At 35.8% G+C, this 27,517-nt stretch overlaps 1 protein-coding gene across 5 annotated transcripts in view; it reads left to right on the forward strand.

Moving 5' to 3' along the window:
• Positions 1–27,517, forward strand: part of SCLT1 (sodium channel and clathrin linker 1) — a 213,080-nt gene that overhangs the window by 131,822 nt on the left and 53,741 nt on the right. For all 5 annotated transcript variants that reach the window (XM_074396909.1, XM_074396912.1, XM_074396910.1 and 2 more), the window contains 4 exons: positions 10,066–10,137; positions 14,265–14,339; positions 16,416–16,561; positions 19,684–19,876. In XM_074396909.1, the coding sequence (XP_074253010.1) occupies positions 10,066–10,137; positions 14,265–14,339; positions 16,416–16,561; positions 19,684–19,876 (486 nt within the window). The remainder of the gene's footprint in view (positions 1–10,065; positions 10,138–14,264; positions 14,340–16,415; positions 16,562–19,683; positions 19,877–27,517) is intronic.

The following is a 27,517-nucleotide window of genomic DNA, read 5'->3' on the forward strand; positions in this document are numbered from 1 at the left end:
TTGCTGCCTCCATCCTCCCGTCACCTATATCTGGCATTTCTCCCCATGTTATACCTCCCCAAACCCCCTACCCCCACTGTCCCTCCCCTAGTCCCCCTCAACAGACCTGAGTGTATATGCTCCCTTCCCTGTGTCCACGTGTTCTCATTGTTCAACACCCTCCTATGAGTGAGAACACACGGTGTTTGATTTTCTGTTCTTGTGTCAGTTTGCTGAGAATGATGGTTTCCAGATTCATCCACATCCCTACAAAGGACACAAACTGATTTTTTATGGGTGTATACTATTCCATGGCGTATATGTGCCACATTTTCCTTGTCCAGTCTATCATTGATGAGTATTTGGGTTGGTTCCAGGTCTTTGCTATTGTAAACAGTGCCGCAGTGAGCATGCTTGTACATGTGTCTTTATAATAGAACGATTTGTAATCCTTTGGATATATACCCAGTAATAGGATTGCTGGGTCAAATGGAATTTCTATTTCTAGGTCCTTGAGGAATCGCTACACTGTCTTCCACAACGGTTGAACTAATTGACACTCCCACCAACAATGTAAAACTACTCCTTTTTCTCCATAACCTCTCCAGCATATATTGTCTCCCGGTTTTTTAATGGTCGCCATTCTAAGTGGCGTGAGATAGTATGTCAATGTGGTTTTGATTGGCATTTCTCTAAGGACCAGCAGTGATGAGCATTTTTTCATGTGTGTTGGACTTGTATATGTCTTCTTTTGAAAATTGTCTGTTCATGTCCTTCACCCATTTAGAATGGGTTGTTTTGTTTTGTTTTGTTTTGTTTTGTTTTGTATATCACTTTTAGTTCTTTGTAGATTCTGGATGTTAGCCCTTTGTCAAATGGGTAGATTGCAAAAAATTTTTCCTATTGTGTTGGTTGCCAGTTCACTCTAATGACTGTTTCCTTTGCTGTACAGAAGCTCTAGAGTTTAATTAGACCATATTTGTCTATTTTGGCTTTTGCTGCAATGCTTTTGGTGTTGTAGTCATGAAGTTCTTGCCTATGCCTATGTCCTGAGTGGTTTTGCCTAGGTTTTCTTCTAGGGTTTTTATGCTGTTAGGTCTTATGTTTAATCCATCTGGATTAATTTTAGTGTAAGGTGTCAGGAAGAGGTCCAGTTTCTGCTTTCTGCACATGGCTAGCCAGTTTTCCCAACACCATTTATTAAACAGGAAATCCTTTCCCCGTTGCTTGTTTTTGTCAAGTTTGTCAAAGATCAGATAGTTGTAGATGTCTGGCATTGCCGCCGAGGCCTCTCTTCTGTTCCATTGTTCTATATCTCTGTTTTGGTACCCATACCATGCTGTTTTGATTAGTGCAGCCTTGTAGTGTAGTTTAAAGTCAGGTAGCTTGATGCCTCCAGGTTTGTTCTTTTTGCTTAGGATTGTCTTGGCTATGTGGGCTCTCTTTTGGTTCCATATGAAATTTAAGGGTTTTTTTCCAGTTCTGTGAAGAGAGTCATACGTAGCTTCATGGAGATAGCATTGAATTTATATATATGTTACTTTGGGCAGTGTGGCCATTTTCACAATATGGAGTCTTCCTAACCATGAGCATGGAATATTTTTCTATCTGTTTGTGTCCTCTCCTATTTCCTTGAGCAGTGGTTCATAGTTCTCCTTGAAGAGGTCCTTTACATCCTTTTTTAGTTGTATTCCTAGGTGTTTTATTCTCTTTGTAGCAATTGTGATTGGGAGTTCACTCTTGATTTGGTTCTTTTAGTCTGTTATTGGTATATAGGAATGCTTGTGATTTCTGCACATTGATTTTGTATCCTGAGACTTTGCTGAAGTTACTTATCAGTTGCAGAAGATTTTGGGCTGAGATGATAGGGTCTTCTAAATATGTAATCATGTCATCTGCAAATAGACAATTTGACCTCCTCCTTTTCTAACTGGATACTCTTTATTTCTTTTTCTTGCCTGATTGCTGTGGCTAAAACTTCCAATACCATATTGAACAGGGGTGGTGAGAGAGGACATCCTTGTCTAGTGCCAGATTTCAAAGGGAATGTTACCAGTTTTTGCCCATTCAGTATGATATTGGCTGTAGGTTTGTCATAAACAGCTTTTATTATTTTGAGATATGTTCCATTGATACCTACCTTATTGTGAGTTTTTATCATAAAGGGCTGTTGAATTTTGTCAAAGTCCTTCTCCACATCTATTGAGATGGTCATGTTGTTTTTGCCTTTGGTTCTGTTTATGTGGTGGGTTACGTTTACAGATTTGTGTATGTTGAACCAACCTTGTATTCCAGCTGTGAAGCCTACTTGATCATGATGGATAAGCTTTTTGATGTGTGGTTGCAATAGATTTCCCAATATTTTATTGAAGATTTTTGCATCTGTGTTCATCATGGACATTGGCCTGAGGTTTTCTTTTTTATTTTGAGTCTCTGCCAGGTTTTGGTATCAGGATGATGTTGGTCTCATAAAATGATTTGGGAAGAATTCCCTCTTTTTGGATTGTTTAGAATAGTTTCAGAAGGAGTGGTACCAGCTTCTCTTTGTTCGTCTGGTAAAATTTGGCTGTGAACCCATCTGGACCTGGGCTTTTTTTGGGTGGTAGGCTATTAATTGCCGCCTCACCTTCAGCCCTTGTTATTGGTCTATTCAGGGTTTCAACTTCTTCCTGGTTTAGGCTTGGGAGGGTGCAGGTGTCCAGGAATTTATCCATGTCTTTGAGGTTTACTAGTTTATGTGCATTGAGTTGTTTGTAGTAATCTCTGATGGTAGTTTGTATTTCTGTGGAGTCAGTGGTGTTATCAACTTTATCACTTTTTATTGCATCTATTTGATTATTCTCACTTTTCTTTTTTATTAATCTGGCTAGTGATCTATTTTGTTGATCTTTTTGAAAAACCATCTCCTGAATTTATTGATTTTTGAAGTGTTTTTTTCTGTCTCTATCTCCTTTAGTTCTGCTTTGATCTTAGTTATTTCTTGTCTTCTGCTAGCTTTTGAGTTTTTAATGTTTTTTTTTTATCTGTCTCCTCTAGCTCTTTCAAATTTGATGATAGGAGCAATTTTAAATCTTTCCTTGCTTCTCATATGAGCATTTATTGCTATAAGTTTCCCTCTAGACACTGCTTTAAATGTGTCCCAGCTATTCTGGTATATTGTATATTCTTTCTCCTTGGTTTTGAAGAACATCTTTATTTCTGCCTTCATTTCATTGTTTATCCAGTCAACATTCAAGAACCAGTTGTTCAGTTTCCATGGAGTTGTACAGTTCTGAGTAAGTTTCTTAATCCTGAGTTCTAATTTGATTACACTGTGGTCTGAGAGACTATTTGTTATGATTACCCTTCGTTCACATTTGCTGAGAGTGATATACTTCCAATTATGTGGTCAAATTTAGAGTAGGTGCAGTGTGGTGCTGATAAGAATGTATATTCTCTGAGGTGGAGAGTTCTGTAGATATCTATTAGCTTTGCTTGGTCCAGATGTGCGTTCAAGTCCTGTATATCCATGTTAATATTCTGTCTCATTGATCTAATATTGACAGTGGAGTGTTAAAGTCTCCCACTATTATTGTGTGGGATTCTTAAGTCTCTTTGTAGGTCATTAAGAATTTGCTTTATCTACCTGGGTGCTCCTGTATTGGGGGCATATATATATGATCATTAGCTCTTCTTGTTGAATTGATCCTTTTATCATTATGTAATACCCTTCTTTGTCTCTTTTGATCTTTGTTGGTTTAAAGTCTATTTTATCAGAGATGAGAATACAACTCCTGCTTTTTTTTTCTCTCTCTCTCTCCATTTGCTTGGTAAATCTTCATCCCTTTATTTTGGGCCTTTGTCCTTGCACATGAGACAGGTTTCCTGAATACAGCACACTGATGGGTTTTGAATTTTTATATAATTTGCCAGTCTGTGTCTTTTGATTGGGGCATTTAGCCCATTTACATTTAAGGTTAATATTGTTACGTGTGAATTTGACCCTGTCATTTTGATACTAGCTGGTTGTTTTGCCTGTTAGTTGATGCAGTTTCTTCATTGTGTCAGTGCCCTTTACCATGTGGTACATTTTTGGAGTGGCTGGTACTGGTTGTTCTTTTCTATGTTTAGCACTTCTTTCAGGAACTCTTGTAAGGCAGACCTGGTGAAGATTACATCTCTCACCAATTGCTTGTTTATAAAGGATTTTATTTCTCCTTCACTTGTGAAGCTTAGTTTGGCTGGATATGAAATTCTAGGTTGAAAGTTCTTTTCTTAAGGATGTTGAATATTGGCCCCCACTCTCTTCTGGCTTGTAGGGTTTCTGATGAGAGATCTGCTGTGAGTCTGATGGGCTTCCCTTTATTGGTAACCCGACCTTTCTCTCTGGCTGCCCTTAGCATTTTCTCCTTCCTTTCAACCCTGGTGAATCTGACGATTATGTGCCTTGGGGTTGCTCTTCTTGGGGAATATCTTTGTGGTGTTCTCTGTATTTCCTGGACTTGAATATTGGCCTGCCTTGCTAGGTTGGGGAAGTTTTCCTGGATATTATCCTGTAGAATATTTTCCAACTTGGATTCATTCTCTTTGTCACATTGAGATACACCCATCAAACGTAGATTAGGTCTTTTCACATAGTCCCACATTTCTTGGGGACTTTGTTCATTCCTTTTTACCCTTTTTTCTCTAATCCTGCCTTCTTGTTTTGTTTCATAGAGTTGATCTTCAATGTCTGATATCCTTTCTTCTGCCTAGTCAATTCAGCTATTGAAATATGCTTGCTTCTCTAAGTTCTCATGTTGTATTTTTCAGCTCCATCAAGTCATTTATATTCTTCTCTAAGCTGTTTACCCCTGTTAGCATTTTGTCAAACCTTTTTTCAAGGTTCTTAGTTTCTTTGCATTAGGTTAGAACATATTCTTTTAGCTCTGAGAAGTTTGTTATTACCCACCTTCTGAAGCCTGTTTCTGTCAACTCATCAGACTCATTCTTCCTCCAGCTTTGTTCCCTTGCTGGTGAGGAGTTCTCATCGCTTGGAGGAGAAGAGGCATTATTGTTTTGGCTGTTTTCATCCTTTTTGCACTAGTTTCTTTCCATCTTTGTGGATTTGTCTCCCTGTGGTCTTTGTAGTTGGTGACTTTCAGATGGGGTCCCTGAGTTGACTCCTTTTTGTTGATGTTGAAGTTATTTCTTTCTGTTTTCCTTCTAACAGTCTTGCCCCTCTGCTATAGGACTGCTGGCAGTTCACTCCAGACACTGCTTACCTGGGGCTCACTCGCAGCAGCTACAGAACAGTAAGGGTTGCTGCCAGTTTCTTCTTCTGTTTTCTTTGTCCAGTGAGGGTACCTGCCAAATGTCTGCCTGAGCTCTCCTTTATGAGGTGTCTCTTTGTATATACGATGGTCAGGGAGTTACTTGAGGAGACAGTCTGTCCCTTATAGGAGCTCAAGTGCTGAACTGTCAGCTCCATTGTTCCATTCAGCGCTTCTGGGCAGGTACGTTTAAGTCTACTGGAGTGGAACTCATAAATACCTTTTCTCCCAGGTGCTCTGTCCTTGGAAGGTAGGGCTTTATTTATAAGTTCCTGACATGCTGCTACCTCTTTTCAGAGATGCCCTGCCCTGCAAAGTGGTAGTCTAGTCACAGTCTGCCAGCAGAGGTGTTACTGAGCTGCTATGGGCTCTGTCCAGCTGGTGTGTGAACTTCCTGGTGGTTTTGTTTACAGAGGTACAGTTAGAACTTCTTCCGTAATGGCGGTCTACCTTGGTAATGGTGGACTGCCTCAGCAATGGTGGACTGCCTCAGTAATGGCTGATGCCCTTACCCCCACCATGCTGGACCATCCTGGATCCAGCTGCACTTGCTGTGAATCTGTCAATCCAGAGCGTTCCAGATTGCTGGGTTTTGTGGGGTGTGCTACCTACTGAGCCACATCACCTGGCTCCCTATTTCTGCCCCCTCTCTTTTTTTTTTCAGTTGAATGGGCAGCTCTGTATCCCAGGTATTCCAGGCACCTGTTGAAACGGCCACCCAGATTTGTGTGAGTTTTTGTGCGGAGACCCACGGTGCTGGCTGAAACAGCCATGCTGGAAATTCGTGGTGCTTTTCAGCCCAGGAATCTCCTGGTCTGTGGGCAGTAAAAGCTCATTTGAAAATGCAGTGATCACTCACCCTCTGTGTGGTTCTCTCAGGGAACTGCACGTCAGAGCCGTTCCTATTCAGCCATCTTAGATCCCAACCTGTCTTAATTAAACTTTTAAAATTATTACTAGTAGTGATATAGGCTCATTGTAAAAAGAAATGGAAAATATGTATAAATGAAAAATATGTATAAGAAAATTAAAATTACAAATTTAATACCCAGAGATAGACACTATTTTTAGCATTGTTCTTTGAATTTTCATTTAATCCCAAATTATTCATGGCATGTCCTTTAAATATCTAGAATTAACCTGTTGAATTGAGAATAACTTTACAGGTATCTCTTCTTATTGACTAAAGTAAATATAATGAATAAATTGTCATGTATTTCTGTTCTAGCTATAAAATTGAATAAAAATATTATAGTGGCTTGATTATTTTTTTTAAATATGAAAATATTGGAATAACAGGAGAAATACCTAATGTAGATGATGTGGAAATGAATGCAGTAAACCACCATGACATGTGTATACCTGTGTAACAATCCTGCACGATCTGCACATGTACCCCAGCACTTAAAGTATAATTTAAAAATAAATAAATAAGAAAACATTTCTCAAATATTTCTCAAAAGATTTGTTAAAAAAAAAATACACTGTTTACTTTTTATTTCATGTCATGGCTAGTGCCATCAGTGGATTTTCCTGTTTCTTAATGGTTTATCTTACTATTTCATTTACAAATATCCTTACTATTCTTAAAATTATAGAGGGAAATGCTTATATAAAGTGAGGTTAGGATGAGAGAAGGATATTAGTCCCTAAACAGACTTCAAAACCCTAACACCAGTAAACTGTCTCACAGAAATGTGTGTTTCCTCACATGATAAATGTTTACATTTTGTTTCATTAGACACTAACTCTAGAAAATTCTGTATGACCTTTGGAGCATAGAAGTTTATTTATGTATGTCATCAGTGTCAGTGGTTCTACACAGTCCTTTGAAAAGACATGAATAGTTTGATTCATCTGTATTTGCCAGGAATACTATAAATATATTTCAAAATATATACCCTACTATTGTCATAAACCCTTAGCTGTATCATTTCTAGATACTAAAAAGAACACATTTTAGAAATTATGTGAGACAGAGACAGACATTACAGAGTTTATAAGAACCAAAATGTTTTTGTTATAAGGAACATTTATGACTTAATTTCTCTGTGCCTCAGCCTTCCTTGTCTGTAATGGAAATAATAACTACCTCATTGGATTGCTGTGAGAATTAATGAGATAATACATGTAAAGAACTCTGAATAGTACCTAACACATATTAATCCTCAACAAATGCTGTTATTGTTACTGATCCATAAATAGAATGCATTGATTCTTAATATAATTATTCATAAGAAAAGTTTACATCAAATTATAACCTTAAAAAGAGCTAAACATGCACACGTATGTTTACTGCAGCACTGTTCACAATAGCAAAGATTTGGAACCAACCTAAATGCCCATCAAGGATAGACTGGATAAAGAAAATGTGGCACATACACACCACGGAAAACTATGCAGCCATAAAAAAAGGATGAGTTCAGAGTTCATGTCCTTTTCAGGGACATGGATAAAGTTGAAAGCCATCATACTCAGCAAACTAAAACAGGAACCGAAAACCAAAGACTGCATGTTCTCACTCATAAGTGGGAGTTGAACAGTGAGAACACATGGACACAGGGAGGGGGATATCACACACTGGCCCTGTTCACAGGTGGGGAGTTAGGGGAGGGACAGCATTAAGAGAAATACCTAATGTAGATGATGGGTTGATGGGTGCAGCAAACAACCATGGCACGTGTATACTTATGGAACAAACCTGCACATTATGTACACGTATCCCAGAACTTAAAGTATTTAAAAAAAAAAAAAGAGTAGCTGAGAGGATGTTAAAATGAGATTGCACTTGAGAAATTAGTGATATTTTACTGATATTTATTGAATAAAACATGTACTTTCAAGACACTCTTCTTCGTAAGACAGAGTTTAAGAAGATAGCAAAGTCCATAGTCTTAATATTTATGGACAATACTTGAGATTTTATATCTAAAAAGTCTTCTGTTCAGTCATTGGGACTGAGGACTCTAGATTCCTAATTCGTTTGTCACAGGTGAACTTTTTTTTTTTTTGAGATGGAATCTTGCTTTGTTACTAGGCTGGAGTGCCGTGGCGTGATCTTGGCTCACTACAACCTCTGCCTCCAGGGATCAAGTGATTCTCCTGCCTCAGCCTCCTGAGTAGCTGGAACTACAGGCATGTGCCACCACACTTAGCTAATTTTTGTATTTTTATTTGCCGGAGTTTCACCATGTTGGCCAGGATGGTCTCAATCTCTTGACCTCATGATCCACCCACCTCGGCCTCCCAAAGTGCTGGGATTACAGGCGTGAGCCACCACACTCAGCCAGGTGAACTGTTTTTGAAAGTGTCTTTCTAGAACCATGGCACCTACCGGTATCTCCCTGCTTACCTGTCTGGAATGCACTTCTTTTTTAAATTTTAACTTTTATGAGTATAAGATGTATATATTTATGGGATACGTGAGATATTTTAACCCAGGCATACAGTGCATAATCACATCAGGGTAAATAGGATATCTGTCACCTCAAGTATTTATCATTTCTTTGTGTTACTAAGATTCTAATTACACTCTTTTAGTTATTTTTAAATGTACACTAAATTACTGTTGACTGTGGTCAAAAAAATAAATAAATGAAAATAAAAAGAGCTAAAATAAACCCAGAAATTATATGCTTGGCAGGACTTGGAAAAGATAACTCATAAAAAGTACATGATAGTATTGTAAATGTTCTAAACAAGGTTTACATCATATTTTCAAAATAATCCATCTTATAAGATACTAGAAAATTCCCAAAGACCTTTAGATCACAAAAGTTTACTGATGATATACAATTGGCATCAGTATTCTTCAGTCTTTTTAAAAAGCATGAATAGTTACTAGAAAAAAATTATTGTCTTAGAGAAATCCCAGTGAGATATGACTAATTCTTCAAAATAGTGCACATTATGATTGTATTCTTTCTGAAGATATTTAAATGTTAATTTATTTTGTATTTAAATGTTAATTTAAATATCTTCAGAAGTAAAAGTAATTTACTTAATACTGGGATGTGATGTGTGTTATTAGTTCTTATATTTATGAATCAAAAGCACCTAAAAAGTTACTACATTTTCAATGTGTGATTCTGTTTCTCTTGACTTGTTTTATAGCAGCAGTTTCAAAATATTGTTCAGAGAGGCCACAAGGTCACGCCTACTTTTATAATTGTAGTTAAGACATTGTCTGCCTTTTTCACTCTCAGTCTCTCACGTGTGCAATGTTGTTTTCCAGAGGCTATATGATATGTGACAGTACAACAGGTCGAATACAGAAGCAGATATCAAAATCTAGCTTCTATTCAGCCAGACATTAAGGAAATTTGCAAAAGTATTTTTAAAATGCTACTCTTCTAAAAAAAATTTTAGTTTTGGAGAATATACTTATTTCTCATTAAAAAAATATTGTTGACGTTAACCAGTAGTAAATTATTTTTGAAGAGATTAATAAGTAAATGTTTTTAAATTTTCTGTTTTCATTTCTAATATGATAGAAATGAAATTTCATAGAAAGAATCCATTATAAGCAAAAGGTCTTTTTTTAAATTGTGGATAAAGGCATCCTAAGACCAAAATGTTTGACAATCACAGTCCTTTTGGATATACCATTCTGTTCACTCTCCTTCCACTTTCATGGCAAATTCTTGGCTCTTTAATATATTGTGTGCTTATTTATCTTTTATGCCCTAAAAGTTGCAATTTTATTTTTATCAAAATTATTATCCAAAGTGTTTTTATCAAATGTTAACCATTTTTATTGTAGACCCAAATAATGAGTAAATGTCTTAATTTACAGGTTGCAAACAAAAAAAAACTATATGATATACAGATTTCTCGATTAGCAGAAGAACTTTCAGTCCTTCAAATGGTATGTTTGAGTGTATTGATATTTTCTTCCAAATATTGCTTATTTTAAAAGCCAAGATATATACTATTGGGGATTCATTCATTCAAAAGATATTAAGCCAAGCCCTGGCTAGGTACTAGGAAAAAAGTGAAAATCCAGATAGACATATTTGCAGCAGTCTTGTGGCTTTTGTTCTAGCAGGAAAGATAGATGGTATTTATCACATTTTACTGTAATGTTGTGTCTTTGACAGAGAATGCACAGGGTGCTATTGCTTGCTGTAGCTCCTATCATATGCTGGGTTTATCTGGGAAACCAAGGAGAAAGAGAAAGTATATATGACAGTGAGAAGAAAGAAAGAAAGCTTCCTAAAAGAAATGAATACTGAGCAATGAATAGGCCAAGAGGGGAAAGGAAAAGAATACTTGTGTGTCTAGAGGTGGGACTAGAAATAAAAGTTTAACTTGAAGATTTGATGTAATGAAATTTAATAACCTTGCTTACAGGAGAATAAAAATTTAACAATTTTCAGGAATTGAGAAAATATTTATAACTTTACAAACTCTGATCTTTTCTGAATCCCTGTATCACTTTTAATCTCTATTAAAAAATTTAGCAATGAATCGTATCTTGTAATAAATATCATGCATTGTGTCTATGTTGAGCATACACACTCTGTCTCTCTCCATGAAAATCTTATTTCTGCAATTAGATTGTAGCATCTCAACACAGTAGAGTCTTAGGCCTTCCTTTATTTTCTGTTGCTTGCCTGGGACAGTGTTTTGCACAGTATATTTTTAAATGTGTATCTGCTGAACAATACATTTAAACACTCTGAAAGAGGGATCACATTTTCTCTCTCCATTCTACAAACTTTGGAGAGCACATGATGGGATCTTAATCATTGTGTATTGGTCCTAAATGGAATAGAAGTAGGAACGTTTATTTTGTATTTGTTTGTTTAATGTCACTTCTTTTAATAATGTAGGAACATCAACTGAAATTAATGAGATGCAATGTGGCCAGTTAGTCGTGTAATTTTTTTGTTGCTACACATTTTGCTTCCTTTTCTATCACCCAGTTATTTTGCTTGTTCTCTTTCATGGGCTGATTAGCTATCAAGAGATCCATATCTTTGTGGTAAAAGAGGAGTAGAAGGGTACTACCCTAGTCCAAGATCATTTAATGGATTGCAAACCTGCAAGGGCAAGAACATTCATTCTTTCTGTATTCTCAAAGGAGCAAAGACTGGCTAAGACCTGCATGGATTTTTCAAATCATTGTTAGTTGTGTAACAACCAGAGCTATGTTAAACTCACAGTAAAAAAGTGTTTCTTAAAGTAAAACAATTCTACTTCATAGCTAACTGATTTTTCTAAAGATATGAAACACCTGATAGTCATGTTGATTCTATGGAGAGAACTATACTGTCTAATTGAAAAGTTTCAAATATTAAGTATGTTAAAAATACATTCGAAGGAAAACATCTTTGGCTACTTTAAGACAGATTTTCTTAGAAAATCTAAGCTACAGTTTGAAGCGTAACAACCTGATGCTTGCTATTGTTTTCTATTATTAACTAACAATTTTACTGTCTATACCAATAGTAATTAGTATCACTCTACTATCCATCTATACTATTATTTACACTATGAAATTCAGGAAGAAAGTTAAGCATACTTTTGCTAACCCAAAATTAAGGTATGCTCACAGGAGGGAGAAAAACTTGTATTTTAGATGAGCATACAGATTATTTAATAGATTAAGAAAAAGCCAGAGCCATTGTATTTCAAGCTACATATCTCCCTTTGGAGACCAACACGTACCTAACAGTCTTTGTTTTCTCTAGTAAGGTATGGTTGATCTTTTTTTTTTTTTTTGAGACGGAGTTTCGCTCTTGTTACCTAGGCTGGAGTGCAATGACGCAGTCTCGGCTCACCGCAACCTCCGCCTCCTGGGTTCAGGCAATCTCCTGCCTCAGCCTCCTGAGTAGCTGGGATTACAAGCACGCCCCACCATGCCCAGCTAATTTTTTGTATTTTTAGTAGAGACGGGGTTTCACCATGTTGACCAGGATGGTCTCGATCTCTTGACCTTGTGATCCACCCACCTCGGCCTCCCAAAGTGCTGGGATTACAGGCTTCAGCCACCGCGCCTGGCCCATGGTTGATCTTAAGAATATTCAAGGTTTTGTTCTGCCATGTAGCAGATTGCTATTAATCTATAGCAGATAATTAAGATTAATTATAAAATGTTCAAACTTACAGAAGTAAAATAAAATGTTCCTTAATTTTTGAAGTCTTTTTTTTTCTTTAGTTTCTAAATAAATGATGATTTACACTGTCTTTTATTGTTGATTTCTCATTTGGTTAGGGAGGCAGCACAGGTCATGGTCTATATGATATTGGGTTCTTTTTTTTTTTTTTTTTTGAGATAGAATCTTGCTGTCTCACCCAGGCTGGAGTGCAGTGGTGTGATCTGAAGCTCACTGCAGGCTCTGCCTCCCGGGTTCCAGCGATACTCCTGCCTCAGCCTCCCAGGTAGCTGGGATTACAAGCACGCGCCTCTACACCCAGCTAATTTTTGTATTTTTAGTAGAGACAGGGTTTCACCATGTTGACCAGGCTGGTCTCAAACTCCTGATCTGCCTGTCTCAGCCTCCCAAAGTGCTAGGATTACAGGTGTGAGCCACCACACCTGGTGGATATTGGTTCTTAATATGTGTTGAGACTTCTTTTATAGAGTCTGATTTTGGAAATACTCCATGAATACCTGAAAAAATATCTATTTTTTGTCATATTTTCCCCCGAAGGTAGGCATGACAGGGGTGATAAGCAAAATATCTCTAAAAACTTTTTCAAAGTAATTTTTAATGTCTGCTTTAGTATTATAGTGCATTTCTAATAGAATTAGTATGGTAATTCTCTCTAAAGGTTTAAACTTTGCTGTATCATTTTACCTTTTTTACCCTCAGGTTAACCAAATATTCTTTCAGCCATCATCATTTGTCAGTGAAATGGTGGACTGGGTGGAGAGGGATGTGAAGCATACTTACACATGCGTTTCTTTATATGTCACTTGCCAGTCCCAGAAGTGTGATCCACACTTTGTTATCATCACATATATTAAAAATCACATGGGAGAAGTTACGAACATAGGTAAATTGTAGATTTAGCACTGAAACTACCCTCTCCTAAACAACTTACTATATCAATATTTGGAATATTAATGTTTCATTTCCTATACACTCAGGGTTCTAAATAAAAGTTATTAAATTTAAATTTGTCAACTGATTTGTAACATAGGGTTAAAGATCTTCATTATAATCAATGGTGATAATTTTAGGTCACAATTTAGAAGCTTACTTTAAAATTTAAAAACATATTAAAATATACTTCCTCTATAAAATACAGATAATTGAACATCATTATTAAGCAGTACACTGTTAGCAAAGCGGGTTCCTCCAAAGCATGAGTCACAATTAGTAAAAAAAGAAAGGGAAAAAAACCCATACCTATTACCCATTCTCCAGAATAACTATATAATTACAAATAATTGTGAAGAACTAATAATTATAATGATTTTTTGTTTTAGTTGCATTAGTAAAATGTTAAATTTTATTATCTAATTGATATGCTTGCTAAATACTGATTAAAATCTTTTGAACAGAGATACTTATGTTTATGGTAGTAAAATGTTTTTAGTATTTCTGTTGGCTGTAATTTTTTCAAAGAAAAAAGTTAACGCTTTTAGAATTTATACATTCACACATCTTTTAGACCACAGGTAATCCCTGAGGGTTTTGTGCCACTATCTGGTTCTGTTAGTATATAAAAAGAAAATCTATAGTATGAGAAAGGGGTTCTATTTTTTTTAACTTGGAATTCCCCAACCTCTGTCTCCCTCATAGTCTGTTTAGTTAGAACTCCTTGGCATTCTACAGCTGGAGGCAATTTCTGAAATCCTGGGTTAGGTTGCTCTTCAAAGATTGAGTTTTGTTTTGTTTTTAATCAATATAACCTTATTTGTTTTGATAAGATAACTATGATATTCCCATTATGAATACATTATTTTACTTCTCCATTTTTCCCCATTTTTCTTAAGATGTTACCAAGTGTATTTATTTACAATATGACTTGAATTTATAGGAGTGTACTGAAAAACAAGGCCAAATCGAACGAGTCATTAAGGAAAAAAAAGCAGTGGAAGAAGAACTAGAAAAGGTAAAAAGAAAAAGGAAATGTAACTACCCAAAACCCAACTGCAAATATTCAACATTACTGTCTGTTTTCATCATGTCATCTACTAGCAATTCCTTTATTTGTTACTATTGTCTTGGTAAGTTTTTCTTTTCTTAAATATATTCAGAGTCTGCAGTTAAATACTGATGTAGCTGGATACAATTCTTTCTCAAGAGCGGCCATATTCTTTGAACTTTATACTTAAAGATACAAATTTTGTGAAGTAGCTATATTTCTTGCTTAAACCTCATCTTACTAAATTTCACTTTGTCTTTATTTTCTTTTTGAATTTTATGTTAGCTCTTATTGGGCTTAGGCTATTTATCAAACAAGTATATGTAAACAGAAAATTATCATATTGCTATGAGTTTTACCTTTTAGAAGTACAGATTTTTACTTCATACTTAGGAAGAATATTTACCCTCATGTTATTTGAGAAAAACTGTTGGGAGAAGTTCATGGTTTAAATTTCATTTCTTTCATATACTTTTTTATTAGCAATAATATACTATTTTAAAGTACCTTGGGAAAAGAAAGGGAGACCAAATTTAATTGAGTACTTACTGTGTTTTAGGTGCTGCATTAAAAACTTTCATAGAGAGATTAAGTATCTTACCCAACGTTAAAACGTGGTAAATGGTAGAGTCAGAATTTGATTTTCAAAGAAGAGCCATGTAGCATAAAAATTATGGTCTATATCTAATTATTAACATGAAAAAATTATGACATCAGTAAAAGAGTAATTCAAAAAGCAAAACATAATATACAATTCCATTTGTGAAAAAAAAATACATATGTTCAAAGTAGGACTTATGGTTACCACTCTCCTACAAGGTAGATCCCTTCTGAGTTTTCCTCTGCATATCATATAGTTCCCATTTAGATTGCCACCTGTTATACATCAGGGTTTGGGGTGTATGTTTTAACATCACATGGCAAAGGTTAAGGAAAAGCCTGTATTAGGGAAATGTAAAACTTAAAAGGCAAAAGACAGCAGGGAAAGGGAACGCACAAGACTTTGTTCTGCCACTGTTCTGCGACCAGTGTGCTAAGGTCAAAGTACTGCTGGGTCTGCAGTGTAAATCTGTATTCTAGTAGTGGAACGTTGACATGCTGATACTCCATGTTTTTATAGAGAAAAAGTGGCAAAGCAGTCCTGTCAATGGGGAAGACATAGGTTACTTGACCAGGCAGTCTGAATTTTGAGGGTAGCTGTGTCTCAGACTTGCCTCAGAGTGTGAGCTGCTTAGCACCTGGAGACCTTGGATCTCTTAGGATGTTACAGACCGACCCTGTGCTGTGAGAGGGAACCCCATCGCATGGAAAGCTGAGCTTGGGTACAACCGCTCCTGCTGAGGAAGGGGGATGCCCCATCCAACCTAGATCATTGTCCCAGTAACCCAGTTAGATTCAGGAGTCACTTTCAGAGAGTTCTAGTTATTGTACCACAGCATGTATCTTAATTTTTGAATATTGGAATAGAGGATTGTATTGAATGGTATTCATCAAGGAATCACCAGTGGTTATCTCCAAGTTGACATTTATAGTATTTTTTTTTAACTTTGCTTTACATTTTTGTATTATTTGCATAGTTTACCATGAGCATGAATATTTCCAAAAAAAAAAAAAAAAAAAAAACTATTTTTTAAGAGACAATGTCTTGCTCTGTTGCCCGGACTGGAGTGCAGTGGACATGATCATAGCTCACTGCAGCCTCAACCTCGTGGGCTCAAGGATCCTCCTACCTGAATAGCTGGGACTACAGGTGTGAGCCACCATGCCCAGCTAATATTTTAATAGTAGTTTCTTTAGATGGTAGGGTCTTGCTATGTTGCTCAGGCTGGTCTCAAAACAATTATTATTTTATATATCAGTTTGCAACATTTTATTTGTAAATGTGAAAGAATCATTTAATTATTGATATTTTTTATATGTTACAGTAGGAGCAAATGAACACATGATCATGGCTTTTTATTCCATTGATTTCTGTCTCTAAACTGTTTAATTTTAAGACAGTTTTTTCTGTAATGTTATATACATAATAAACCTCTTCTGCAGATTTACCGTGAAGGCAGAGGAAATGAAAGTGATTACAGAAAACTAGAAGAAATGCACCAAAGATTCCTGGTTGCAGAGCGTTCAAAAGATGATCTTCAGCTAAGACTTACGAGAGCAGAAAATAGAATAAAACAACTTGAAATTGAGTAAGTTTATCTTTTGGATTTTCTGTGGTAACATCTTCAGAATTCACACAATATTGGACAGATTCTCTACCTTTTTTTTTTTTTTTTTTTTTGGTAGGACTTACAATATATCTTATGTTGAAGAAAACTTTTAGGACCAAATGTAAGTTTATTCAAGATTATTTCTGAAAACTAATTTCTGCAGGAAGAAAAGATTTAACAGTGGTATACCATTTTCATTTCAATGTATTCTTTCTGGCAGTTAAATAGGATGTTTATAATATTGTTTTCTTTGTACTAATTGTGCAGCTATTATAGTAGCTTGCTTATATTCTTTTATACTACCTATACTTAATATATTTCTTGTGATAGTGAATATTCTATAATGATCCATCATGTATATTTGATTATCCATAAAAGTGATAAAGTTAGAACTTGACATATCCATTCTGAATTTTTTTTTTTTTTTTGAGACGGAGTTTCGCTCTTGTTACCCAGGCTGGAGTGCAATAGCGCGATCTCGGCTCACCGCAACCTCTGCCTCCTGGGTTCAGGCAATTCTCCTGCCTCAGCCTCCTGAGTAGCTGGGATTACAGGGACACGCCACCATGCCCAGCTAATTTTTTGTATTTTTAGTAGAGACGGGGTTTCACCATGTTGACCAGGATGGTCTCGATCTCTTGACCTCGTGATCCCGCCTCGGCCTCCCAAAGTGCTAGGATTACAGGCTTGAGTCACCGCGCCTGGCCTCATTCTGAATATTTTTATGCCTTCCCACCGTGACAATATTACCTAATATAGCAAAATGTTCTTATTTGAATTGCCTGAAATCTCAATATCTGTATGTGTTCAAAAGATATTTTTAAAATAAATATTAATACCTAAGTTACTTAATACAGTTTTTTTTCAAAAAGAGATCCTGCAAATTTGTTTAATAAATATATTTGTAATTTCCAATAATTATTCAGATAATCTGCTCATATGGTTACTTCCAGATTAAACATGCAGGAGAAGCTGGTTTATTCCAGCATAAATCTTGTATGTAGTAAGAGAAGTATCACACATGAAGGCTTTTCCCAATACCATACATTCACAGGGTTTCCCTCTAATGTGTATACCCATATGTCTCTTAAGGGAGGCGTATGGAATAAAAGCATTCCTGCATTTGTTTTAATTCACATAGTCTCTCTGCATTATGAGTATTTTGTGTGTGTACAGTAAAAAGTTAAATCAGTGAAACCCTCTTTATGTTCCTTATATTCATGAAGTTTTTCTCCAGGGTGAACTTTCACATATTTCCTAAAGGGTGTAAACATAGAATAAGGTGTAAGGACTAGGTATAAGACCTCCCATGTTCCTTACTTTCAAAAAGCTTCTCTTCAGGATAAATTTTGAAGGTTGAGTGAAGGATAAGGATTAGCCCATCTTCTTTAGATTTACAGGGCTTCTTTCCACTGGGAGTTGTTTTTTTTTTTTTTTCTTCATTAAGGAAATGAGAAATGATTAAAGGCTCCCATGCATTCTTTTTATAAGGGGAGTTCTCCTCAGTATGAATTCTTACACATTCATCAAGACATGAGGAATTAATGAAGGCTTTACCGCATTCTCTACATAGGTAGAGTTTTTCTCCTAAGTTTTCACATATGTACTTTACGGTATATCTGATGAATGTTTTCTTAGACTGCATTTAAAGGGTTTCTCTTGAGTGTGAGTTTTGTCCACTTCTGATTTCAGGAATGCTTGGAGTGGGTAGTCTTGCATCTCCTTTAATCTCTGGGCATCCTCTTTTCTGTATTTTTTTCTTGCAAATAATTTGTTTTAAAAACTGAGTTCTTTGTAAGGTAGAGTTTCTTCCACTACATACTTATATATTGATGCTATTTATTCTGTCTCATGTAGTTCCTAAAAACTAGTAATTAGACCCAGAGGCTTGATCTGGTCTAGCTTTCTTTTTTGTTGTTGTTGTTTTTGGAAGAAATCTTTATGAATGATGACATTGTGGACTTCTATTAGGAGGCTTACAGTGCGTGGTTGTTTCTGGTCTCAGCATGTTTCTGATGTTAGCATCCTTTTATTATCATTGCCTAGGTACGTGTTTTTATTAGGAACTTTATCAGCCAAGGTTTAGAGAGGAAAAAAACTGTGAGTATTGTGGGAATAAAGGGTTTAATATAGGAAACAGAATTTACAAGAATATGGGAGGAGCTGGAAAAGCAAAGATCTAGAAAAGCAGAGGTAGAGATCAAAGAAAATCACTAACATGTTCACCCAAAGCGCTGGTAGATATGGACAGGTCAGAATGCCAAAATAGGACCATAGAAGAGTGGTTCATGGTGATGAAACTGCCACCATGTGCAAGTTGCTTCTTTTAAGATTTTTTCTGCTTACAGAATACTTTTAACTAGTAGTTTTCTTAAGCTTTCACAATATTAGTAGCATTTCTATACAATTCCCTGTGAAAGCTATTAACCAGGGAATGTTCACAGTGTTTATCTGTTATTGAAAAGATGGAAGTTTTAAAAGACAAGAATAAAAATTAGCGATTTATTGATTGAAGCAACATTAATGTATAGAGGTTGTCTCACCCATTGTGATGATCCATTGTTGAGAAAGTTCAGGAAATATAATCTGTTTAACTTCTTGTAAAACAAGAAGTTTATAGAACTAGAAGTTTATAAAAACTATTTCTAAGACATATAATAGGAAAATATAAAAGTAGCTTTTATAATTTAATAATATAGTAAGCTATTGTGTTATTCTATAGAGTTTATTCATTAAGTAAAGGAGTTTTGGTTATTATCTACTTCATGCTTTTTTTTGTTGCCTCAGTTCATTCCCTTGAAGTTTTCCATACACAGTAATTCTTAATGTTAGTACAAATTTGAAAGAAGGCTCACATTAATTTTCTAAGTAAATAACAGTTCGATTTATCTGTTCTTCATTAAGATTTGAATATATTTTAGTTGAATATATTTGCCTGGTTTAACATAACATTTTGAAACTACATAGTTTCAGTCTAAAGTGAAAAGAAATGGCTCAAAATAAAGCAAACAAAAGTCCATGTGATAAAATGTAGACAGACTTTTGTCTTCTACTATAGATCATTAAGTTTAAGAGTTCTTTTTGTTTTCTTTTTTAATCAGCTCCTCAGAAGAAATATCACGTTACCAAGAAATGATTCAGAAACTGCAAAATGTATTGGAGTCTGAGAGAGAGAACTGTGGACTTCTCAGTGAACAAAGGCTAAAACTTCAGGAAGAAAATAAACAGTTACGGAAAGAGACTGAGAGTTTAAGGAAGATTGCCCTGGAGGCTCAAAGAAAAGCCAAATTAAAGGTATTTTCAAGACTAGAGTTAAATGTGTACTTAGGAAAATCCAAGTATAGAGAACACTTAGACCTAGCAAAACATCTTTAAGGCCCCCCTTTTTTTGCCTTCTCATCAGATAGCACTATATCATAATTCAGAGTGTTAACCAGTCATTTCTGTGTTGTAGAACTTGGCAGGCATACTTGAAAATGATTGCCTTTGCTACACACAAAAAAATTCTTTTCCAACCACAAAATATACTTATATTTCCTGCCAAAGCAATTTAAGCAGCACTGGCAAATCCATAGATTAGATAACTTTACAGACTGCTTTCCTCTCTTCTCGCTCTATAGTAGCCTTTAAAAAGTTAAACGTCTGTAAAACTAACTGTATAAGAGGATGTTACAGCTGTAGGCTCTGAGAACCACTCATAGCTAGTCTGAAAATTCCATGGCAGGAAGAAGGCAGGAGGCAAAAATGTCATTTAAATGAATTCCCTTTCTTTTCTCTCTTCTTTCCTTCTCTTCTGATGCTTATATGGTTTGATAATAGGAAAATGGTCATCTTTTTAAGGGAGTATCAAGAAACACAAGTTTTTTGATCAACATCTTGGCTTACGTTTTCCCATTTCATGAGACTTTTGTAAAAAGTGACACTAACTCTCTTTGATAAATATCTACATCTTGCAATTTTATAGTAAGAATATGAAGAGAGGACCGGGCGCGGTGGCTCAAGCCTGTAATCCCAGCACTTTGGGAGGCCCAGGCGGGTGGATCACAAGGTCGAGAGATCAAGACCAACCTGGTCAACATGGTGAAACCCCGTCTCTACTAAAAATACAAAAAATTAGCTGGGCATGGTGGCGCGTGCCTGTAATCCCAGCTACTCAGGAGGCTGAGGCAGGAGAATTGCCTGAACCCAGGAGGCGGAGGTTGCGGTGAGCCGAGATCGCGCCATTGCACTCCAGCCTGGGTAACAAGAGCGAAACTCCGTCTCAAAAAAAAAAAAAAGAATATGAAGAGACAGTGTTACTGTTTTATTTTGGTTTTTATTGCTGCAAGAACTCCTACGAAGTCATATTCCAACCTAATTCATGTCAACATATGTTTATTGAATGCCTCCTATTACAGGTATGAAACACCCTAGTTATCTGTAAAACCTTGGACTCTGAAATGAAAAAAAAAAAACGAGTCTTATTTAAAAAGAAGTTTGTACTTTGTGCTTTAGACTGTGGGAGTTCTTTGAAGAACAAGGATAGGAACCATGCTACCAGATATCAAGACTTGATAAAAAGCTGAAATAATTTAGACAATGTGTTACCAACATGAGAATCATCAACATGATCAATGGCAAAAAATTGAGTTTAGAAACAAACTGATTTGTTATAATCACTTATAACAAAGCCACCATTGCAGATCAGTGGGGGGAAAATTGTCTTCACAAATGGTGCTAGATCAGTCAGATCTATATTTTAAAAATAAAACCTAACTCCAGTATCATAGCATATATGCAAATTAGTTGGAGCTGCCTTGTAGACCTAAATGTGAAATGTGAAATTATAGAGTTTCTAGGAGAAAAATCTTCATGCCTTTGGATTGGAAAATATTTCTTAAACAGAGCACAAAAAACACTAATCATAGTGAAAAATCCAAGCTGAATTGGATTTCACTAAAATTAAGATATTTTTAGTCACCAAAAGATACCATTAAGAAAGAGAAAAGTGGGAGAAAGTATTTGTAGTACATATAACCAAAAAGAGAACTCATATCCAGAATATAAAAACTCTTACCAATTAATAAGAAAAGTATTAATAAGGAAAAAACAGCTAATAGTTAATAATGAAAAAAATAGATAATTTCCAGAAAAGGGCTAAAAACTTAAGTAGGCACTTCATAAAATAATATATAGGCAAATATGTTCAACTTCATTACTTTTCAGGGGAATTTTAATTAAAACTGCAAGATAACACTACATACCCCAGAATGGCTAAAATTAAAAAGACTAAAAATATCAAGTATTTATGAGAATATAAAGCAGTTAGAACTTTGATAGATACTGATAGGAATGTAGCAATATCTTTTAAAGCTGGATATACATATATCTTGTTATGGTTTGGCTGTGTCCCTACCCAAATCTCATCTTGAGTTGTAGCTCCCATAATCCCCATGTGTCATAAGAGGGACCTGGTAGGAGGTAACTGAATCATGAGAGTTGGTTTTCCCATGCTTTTATCATGATAGTCTTACAAGATCTGATGGTTTTTCATTTTTTAGTTTTGTTTTTTTCTAAATTGAGACAGAGTCTTGCTCTGTCTTGCCCAGGCTGGAGTGCAGTGGCGCAATCTTGGCTCACTGAAGCCTCCGCCTCCTGGATTCAAGCAATTCTCCTATCTCAGCCTCCCAAGTAGCTGGGACTACAGATGTGTGCCACCACAACCAGCTAATTTTGTATTTTTAGTAGAGATGGGGTTTCACCATGTTAGCCAGGCTGGCCTCCAGCTCCTGACCTCAGGTGATCCACCAGCCTCAGCCTCCGAAAGTGCTGGGATTGCAGATGTGAACCACTGTGCCTGACCAATCTGATGGTTTTATAAAGAGCAGTTCTTTTGCAAATGCCCTCTTGCCTGCTGCCATGTATGATGTACCTTTGCTCCTTCTTCGCCTTCTGCCATGATTGTGAAACTTTTCCAGCCATATGGAACTATGAGTCCATTAAGCCTCTTTTTCTTTATAAATTACCCAGTCTCAGTTATTTCTTCATAGCAGTACGGTAATACACATCCTATGCCAAATAATCATGGCTACATGCCCAACAGATGAGTGCTTATGTGGATGTGGACAAGAGTATTCGTAGAAGTTGTAGTCAAAACACTAAAAACAATGCAAAGTTCATGAAGTTGAAATTGTATATATAATTGTGATAAGTTGAAATAAAAACAACAATGGAAAATAATAAACTATATAAGCAATAGTGAATGAGTCTCATAGACATGGAGATGAGCAAAAAAGCCAAACATACAGGCTTATATTTTATTATTTCACCATATGGTAGTGAATAATAAACATAATTATCTATGAAGATAGTATCAAAATAACTACCTTTTAGATGAATAAGTACTGATTAGAAGGACACATGAGGGAGCCTCCTAGAGTATCTAAATCTATGCAGTTACTTTAGTATGTCAGTATATGTGTAAAAACCTAGCTGATCTTTTAAGACTTACACTGTTCATCATAAGAGAGAAGCAGATAAGTCTTGGCAGAGGAAAGTATGCAGGAGTATAGATGAAACCAGAGTGCCTATGAGTTTGATAGTTTGACAATTATGGAAGCTGGGTGATAGGCATACAGGAATTGTAACATTCTATTTTGTGTGTGCTCAAATGTTCTCATACTAAAACATTTCTATGATTTTTAAAAAGGTGTATTTTGGTGAAAAAGTTCTATCTTCTCATATTATAAACTTTATATGATAAATTTCATATGAATTAACAACTTTAGTATGTCAGTGATTCTATAAAACATTAATAGGAAATGTAGGTGAATATTTAACTGAAAGAGAAGAACTAAGCAAAAAAAGGAAGAAATTTCAAATGAAAATATTGGTAAATTTAAGTATATGTTTTTAAATATTTAAAACCATTTTTAAAGTTTGAAAAAGAAAAACAAAAGAAAATCACTGGGAGGTAGATAGTTTTCATAAATATCACAAAAGCTCTAAGACCATATCTAAGGAGCTTTTTAAAATATAAGAGAAAAGGTGGGGCGTGGTGGCTTATGTCTGTAATCCCAGCACTTTGGGAGGCCGAGGCAGACAGATCATGAGGTCAGGAGTTCGAGACCAACCTGGCCAACATGGTGAAACCCTGTCTCTACTAAAAATACAAAAATTAGCAGGGTATGGTGGCAGGCACCTGTAATCTTAGCATGGGAGGCTGAGGCAGGAGAATCGCTCAGGAGGCAGAGTTTGCAGCAAGCTAAGACCTCACCATTGCACTCCGTCCTGGGCAACAGAGTGAGACTCTGTCTCAAAACACAAACAAAATATATATGTTAGAGAAATATATATATATATAATATATATAGTTGAGAATATTTATATGAGAAAAATATTTGTAACCCAATAAAAAAATCATGTGAGAGATGAACAGAATCTACAAACCAAGCAATTAATTAATGGTGAGTTTAAACTGCTTACTGCCTACCGTTTTTTTTCTAAGTATCTTTGAGTGAATGTGCAGCTAAAAGTATTTTCTTTACAGTCTAAAATTCAGTCATAAGAAAATAATTAAAATATTTCATAATTAAATAAGTTTATTGTAGCATTATTTATAATAAATTAGAAACAACCAAATATCTAGAAGTAAACAATTATGTTTTATATATATATATATATATATATATATATATATATATAGAGAGAGAGAGAGAGAGAGAGAGAGAGGAGAGAGTAAAATTATAGAAAATACAAAACATTAAAAAGACAAACATAAAGTCCCTCTATTACCAAAACTCAGATAATACTTCTAACGTCTACATAATTACTTTTATTTATGAATTTTAAAATTGTTACTATAGTGTATAAAGGATTACTACCTGTGTGTGTGTACACATATATATTTTTAATATATATTGTATATACTTTTAATAAAATACTGTATTGCCATTAAACACTATATTTCCAAATAATTCATAATGCATTTATATTGCTACACCCTATGATTTAAAAATATATATGTGTACACACATACAGGTAGTAATCCTTTACATGCTGTAAAAATTTTAAAATTCATAAATGAAAACAATTATGTAGTAGTGATTATCTGAGTTTTGGGAATAGAGGGACCTTATATTTGTCTTTTGAATGTTGTGTATTTTCTATAATTTTACAATACATATTTGTTTTCTATTTTTTTATAATGGGTGGGGATGGAATCAATGAATTTTCCCTATCTAGCACTCTACTTGATCCATCTTTAACATTTCAGGATAGTAACAGATAGTATGTAGAACAAAAGAGTGATAGAAAGTTTATCTACTCCACATATCTCACCAAATCTGTATCTAGCTTAAGAGAAGAGTCATTGATATATAAAGAGCAGAGCCTCTTAACTAACTGGATAGCTATAATTCTATTTTATAGAGGAGGAAGGCTTAGATAAATTGCTTTGTGACTGATTCTTTCTTTGACAAAATAGGAACCTAGTGCACCTACAGCTTGCCGTTTTTCTCCCCCTTACAAAAGAGTATGATCTTCAGTAGATTAACGGAAAGAAGCCAAAAAGATAGACAATGAGATGTTGGGAGGTCAGTTGGCTGCAAACCTTAATGATTTATCCTATGTAGTTTTCAATTAATCTTAATGCCACTGCATTGATTTCAGCCCTAGCTTTCTCTTTTTCTAACCACTTCTTTTGCCAAGGCTCTCCATTTCTTTATGGTTTAAATTCCCCTCATAACCATCTAAAATTAAGAAATGGAGTTGTTTTCAGCAATTCAGCTATCTACTTTTGTGGATATTTCTCTGCAGAAAACGAAAGAAAGACGAGACACAATAAAACCATTTTTCCCACCCAACATTCTTGATTTTATCATTAATAGAATTTTTGTAATAGGAGATCAGTCGTTGTGGCCCTTAGCCTTTCAACATTACCACAAACCTGTCCAATTAGCAATTCGAATTTTATCTACTAAAAGCTATGGGGCTTATTTAAAGACTGAATTTTGACACCAAAAAGCCACCGTTCATTCAATCTGCAAATATGTTTTGACAACTATGCTGTGTTCCAGGTGCTAAATATGCAATGGTAAACAAAACATATATGGTACCTATCCTTAAAGGCTTATAATTTGCATGTAGGTGGGCAAACTTTAAATATATAATTATAAACTAAATGAGTTCCAAAAGTTGAAAGGGTAAGAAGAAAAAGACTATTTCAGGCAAAAGAAACAGCATGTGAAAAGAACTCAAGAATAAAAAGGCATTATAGTGGAAATAAAAGAAAGAGAAGGGAATAGTGGCACAACACAAGCTAGTAGAAGTAAGCAGGGACCAGGTTATCTGAAGGATCTTAAAGCTTGTGAAACTATAAATAGATTTTCCCATTGAAAATGGGGAATTAACTAGGCAGGCAAATTCTAAAAACTGTTCAGATGCATAGATCAAGTGTGTGTGTTGCGCGGGGGGTGGGGGTGGGGTCTTGTTGTTGTTTGTTTGTTTTTTTGTTTTTTTTGAGAAGCTCTTGTCGCCCAGGCTGGAGTACAGTGGCGCAATCGCGGCTCTACAACCTCTGCCTCCCGGGTTCAAGCGATTCTTCTGCCTTACCTTCCTGAGTAGCTGGGATTATAGGCACACACCACCTCACCTGGCTAATTTTGGTATTTTTAGTAGAGATAGGGGTTTCACCATGTTGGCCAGGCTGGTTTCTAACTCCTGACCTCAAGTGATCTGCCTGCCTCAGCCTCCCAAAGTGCTGGGATTACAGGCATGAGCCACCACATAGATCAGTTTTTAACATCTGTTTGTGAGAGACAGAGACAGACACTTAGAGGGGCTGTACTTTTTGTTTTTCACCTGAGATGTTAGACTAACGTAACTTCTCCAGAGGAGGTGAAGATTAAGGCAGGGAATGAGAAAGCAGACAATCTAAATTTGCAGAATCTAATAATTCAAAAATTATTAAGATGGCAGCAGGGGTCAAGGGGCCTCGGGAGGCTTGCACAGCAGTAATACATCACAAGATTGTTTTTCCAGTGTCTGTATTTGTAAAGTCTTAAATTTCTGCTTCTGTACTATTTGGGAAAGCAAATTGAAGAGTTTTAGGAAGCATTCTGCATTTAGCAGGGGTGGCAAGGACAGGATGTTTTCAGTTTGCTCCCATGAGCTAAGAATTTTGTGGTTGTTGGGCCTTGTTTAGTGTTTTTTGACAAAGTAAAGTTGAGTCTTTCTTTTTTGAGTTTGAAAGTAGCCATATTTAATGAATTACTAGAAGTCTAGCCAGCTGTGGCCATTTTTAAAGCAATTAAAGTATCACAAAATAGGTGTTCTTTATAATACTTCTTTTTTTTTTTTTTTGAGACAGAGTTTCGCTCTTGTTACCCAGGCTGGAGTGCAATGGCTCGATCTCGGCTCACGGCAACCTCCGCCTCCTGGGTTCAGGCAATTCTCCTGCCTCAGCCTCCTGAGTAGCTGGGATTACAGGCACGTGCCACCATGCCCAGCTAATTTTTTGTATTTTTAGTAGAGACGGGGTTTCACTATGTTGACCGGGATGGTCTCAATCTCTTGACCTCGTGATCCACCCACCTCGGCCTCCCAAAGTGCTGGGATTACAGGCTTGAGCCACCGTGCCCGGCCTATAATACTTCTTTAGTATACCAAAATATAGATGGCCTGGAGTGTAATAAGGAAGTCAGATCACCTTGCTGCCTTTTTCCACCAGTGTTTTTCATCTGAACCACAAAACATAGAAAAATATTTCAGTAACTTTTTTCTCAATTTCCCAAAAAATTGAACTTAGGTAGTTACATTCTAGACACATATGAAAGAAGGCAATTACTTATATACATTGGATGCCTTAAAGCATTAGGGCCTAATTCTCTTCCTTAACTCCCATAGAGAAAGCTTCTAGGGTATTCAAAGAGCATTTACTTATAAGTTCGTTCTACA

The sequence above is a fragment of the Saimiri boliviensis genome, chromosome 3 (assembly GCF_048565385.1).
Source record: "Saimiri boliviensis isolate mSaiBol1 chromosome 3, mSaiBol1.pri, whole genome shotgun sequence".
Classification (NCBI taxonomy): Eukaryota; Metazoa; Chordata; class Mammalia; order Primates; family Cebidae; genus Saimiri; species Saimiri boliviensis.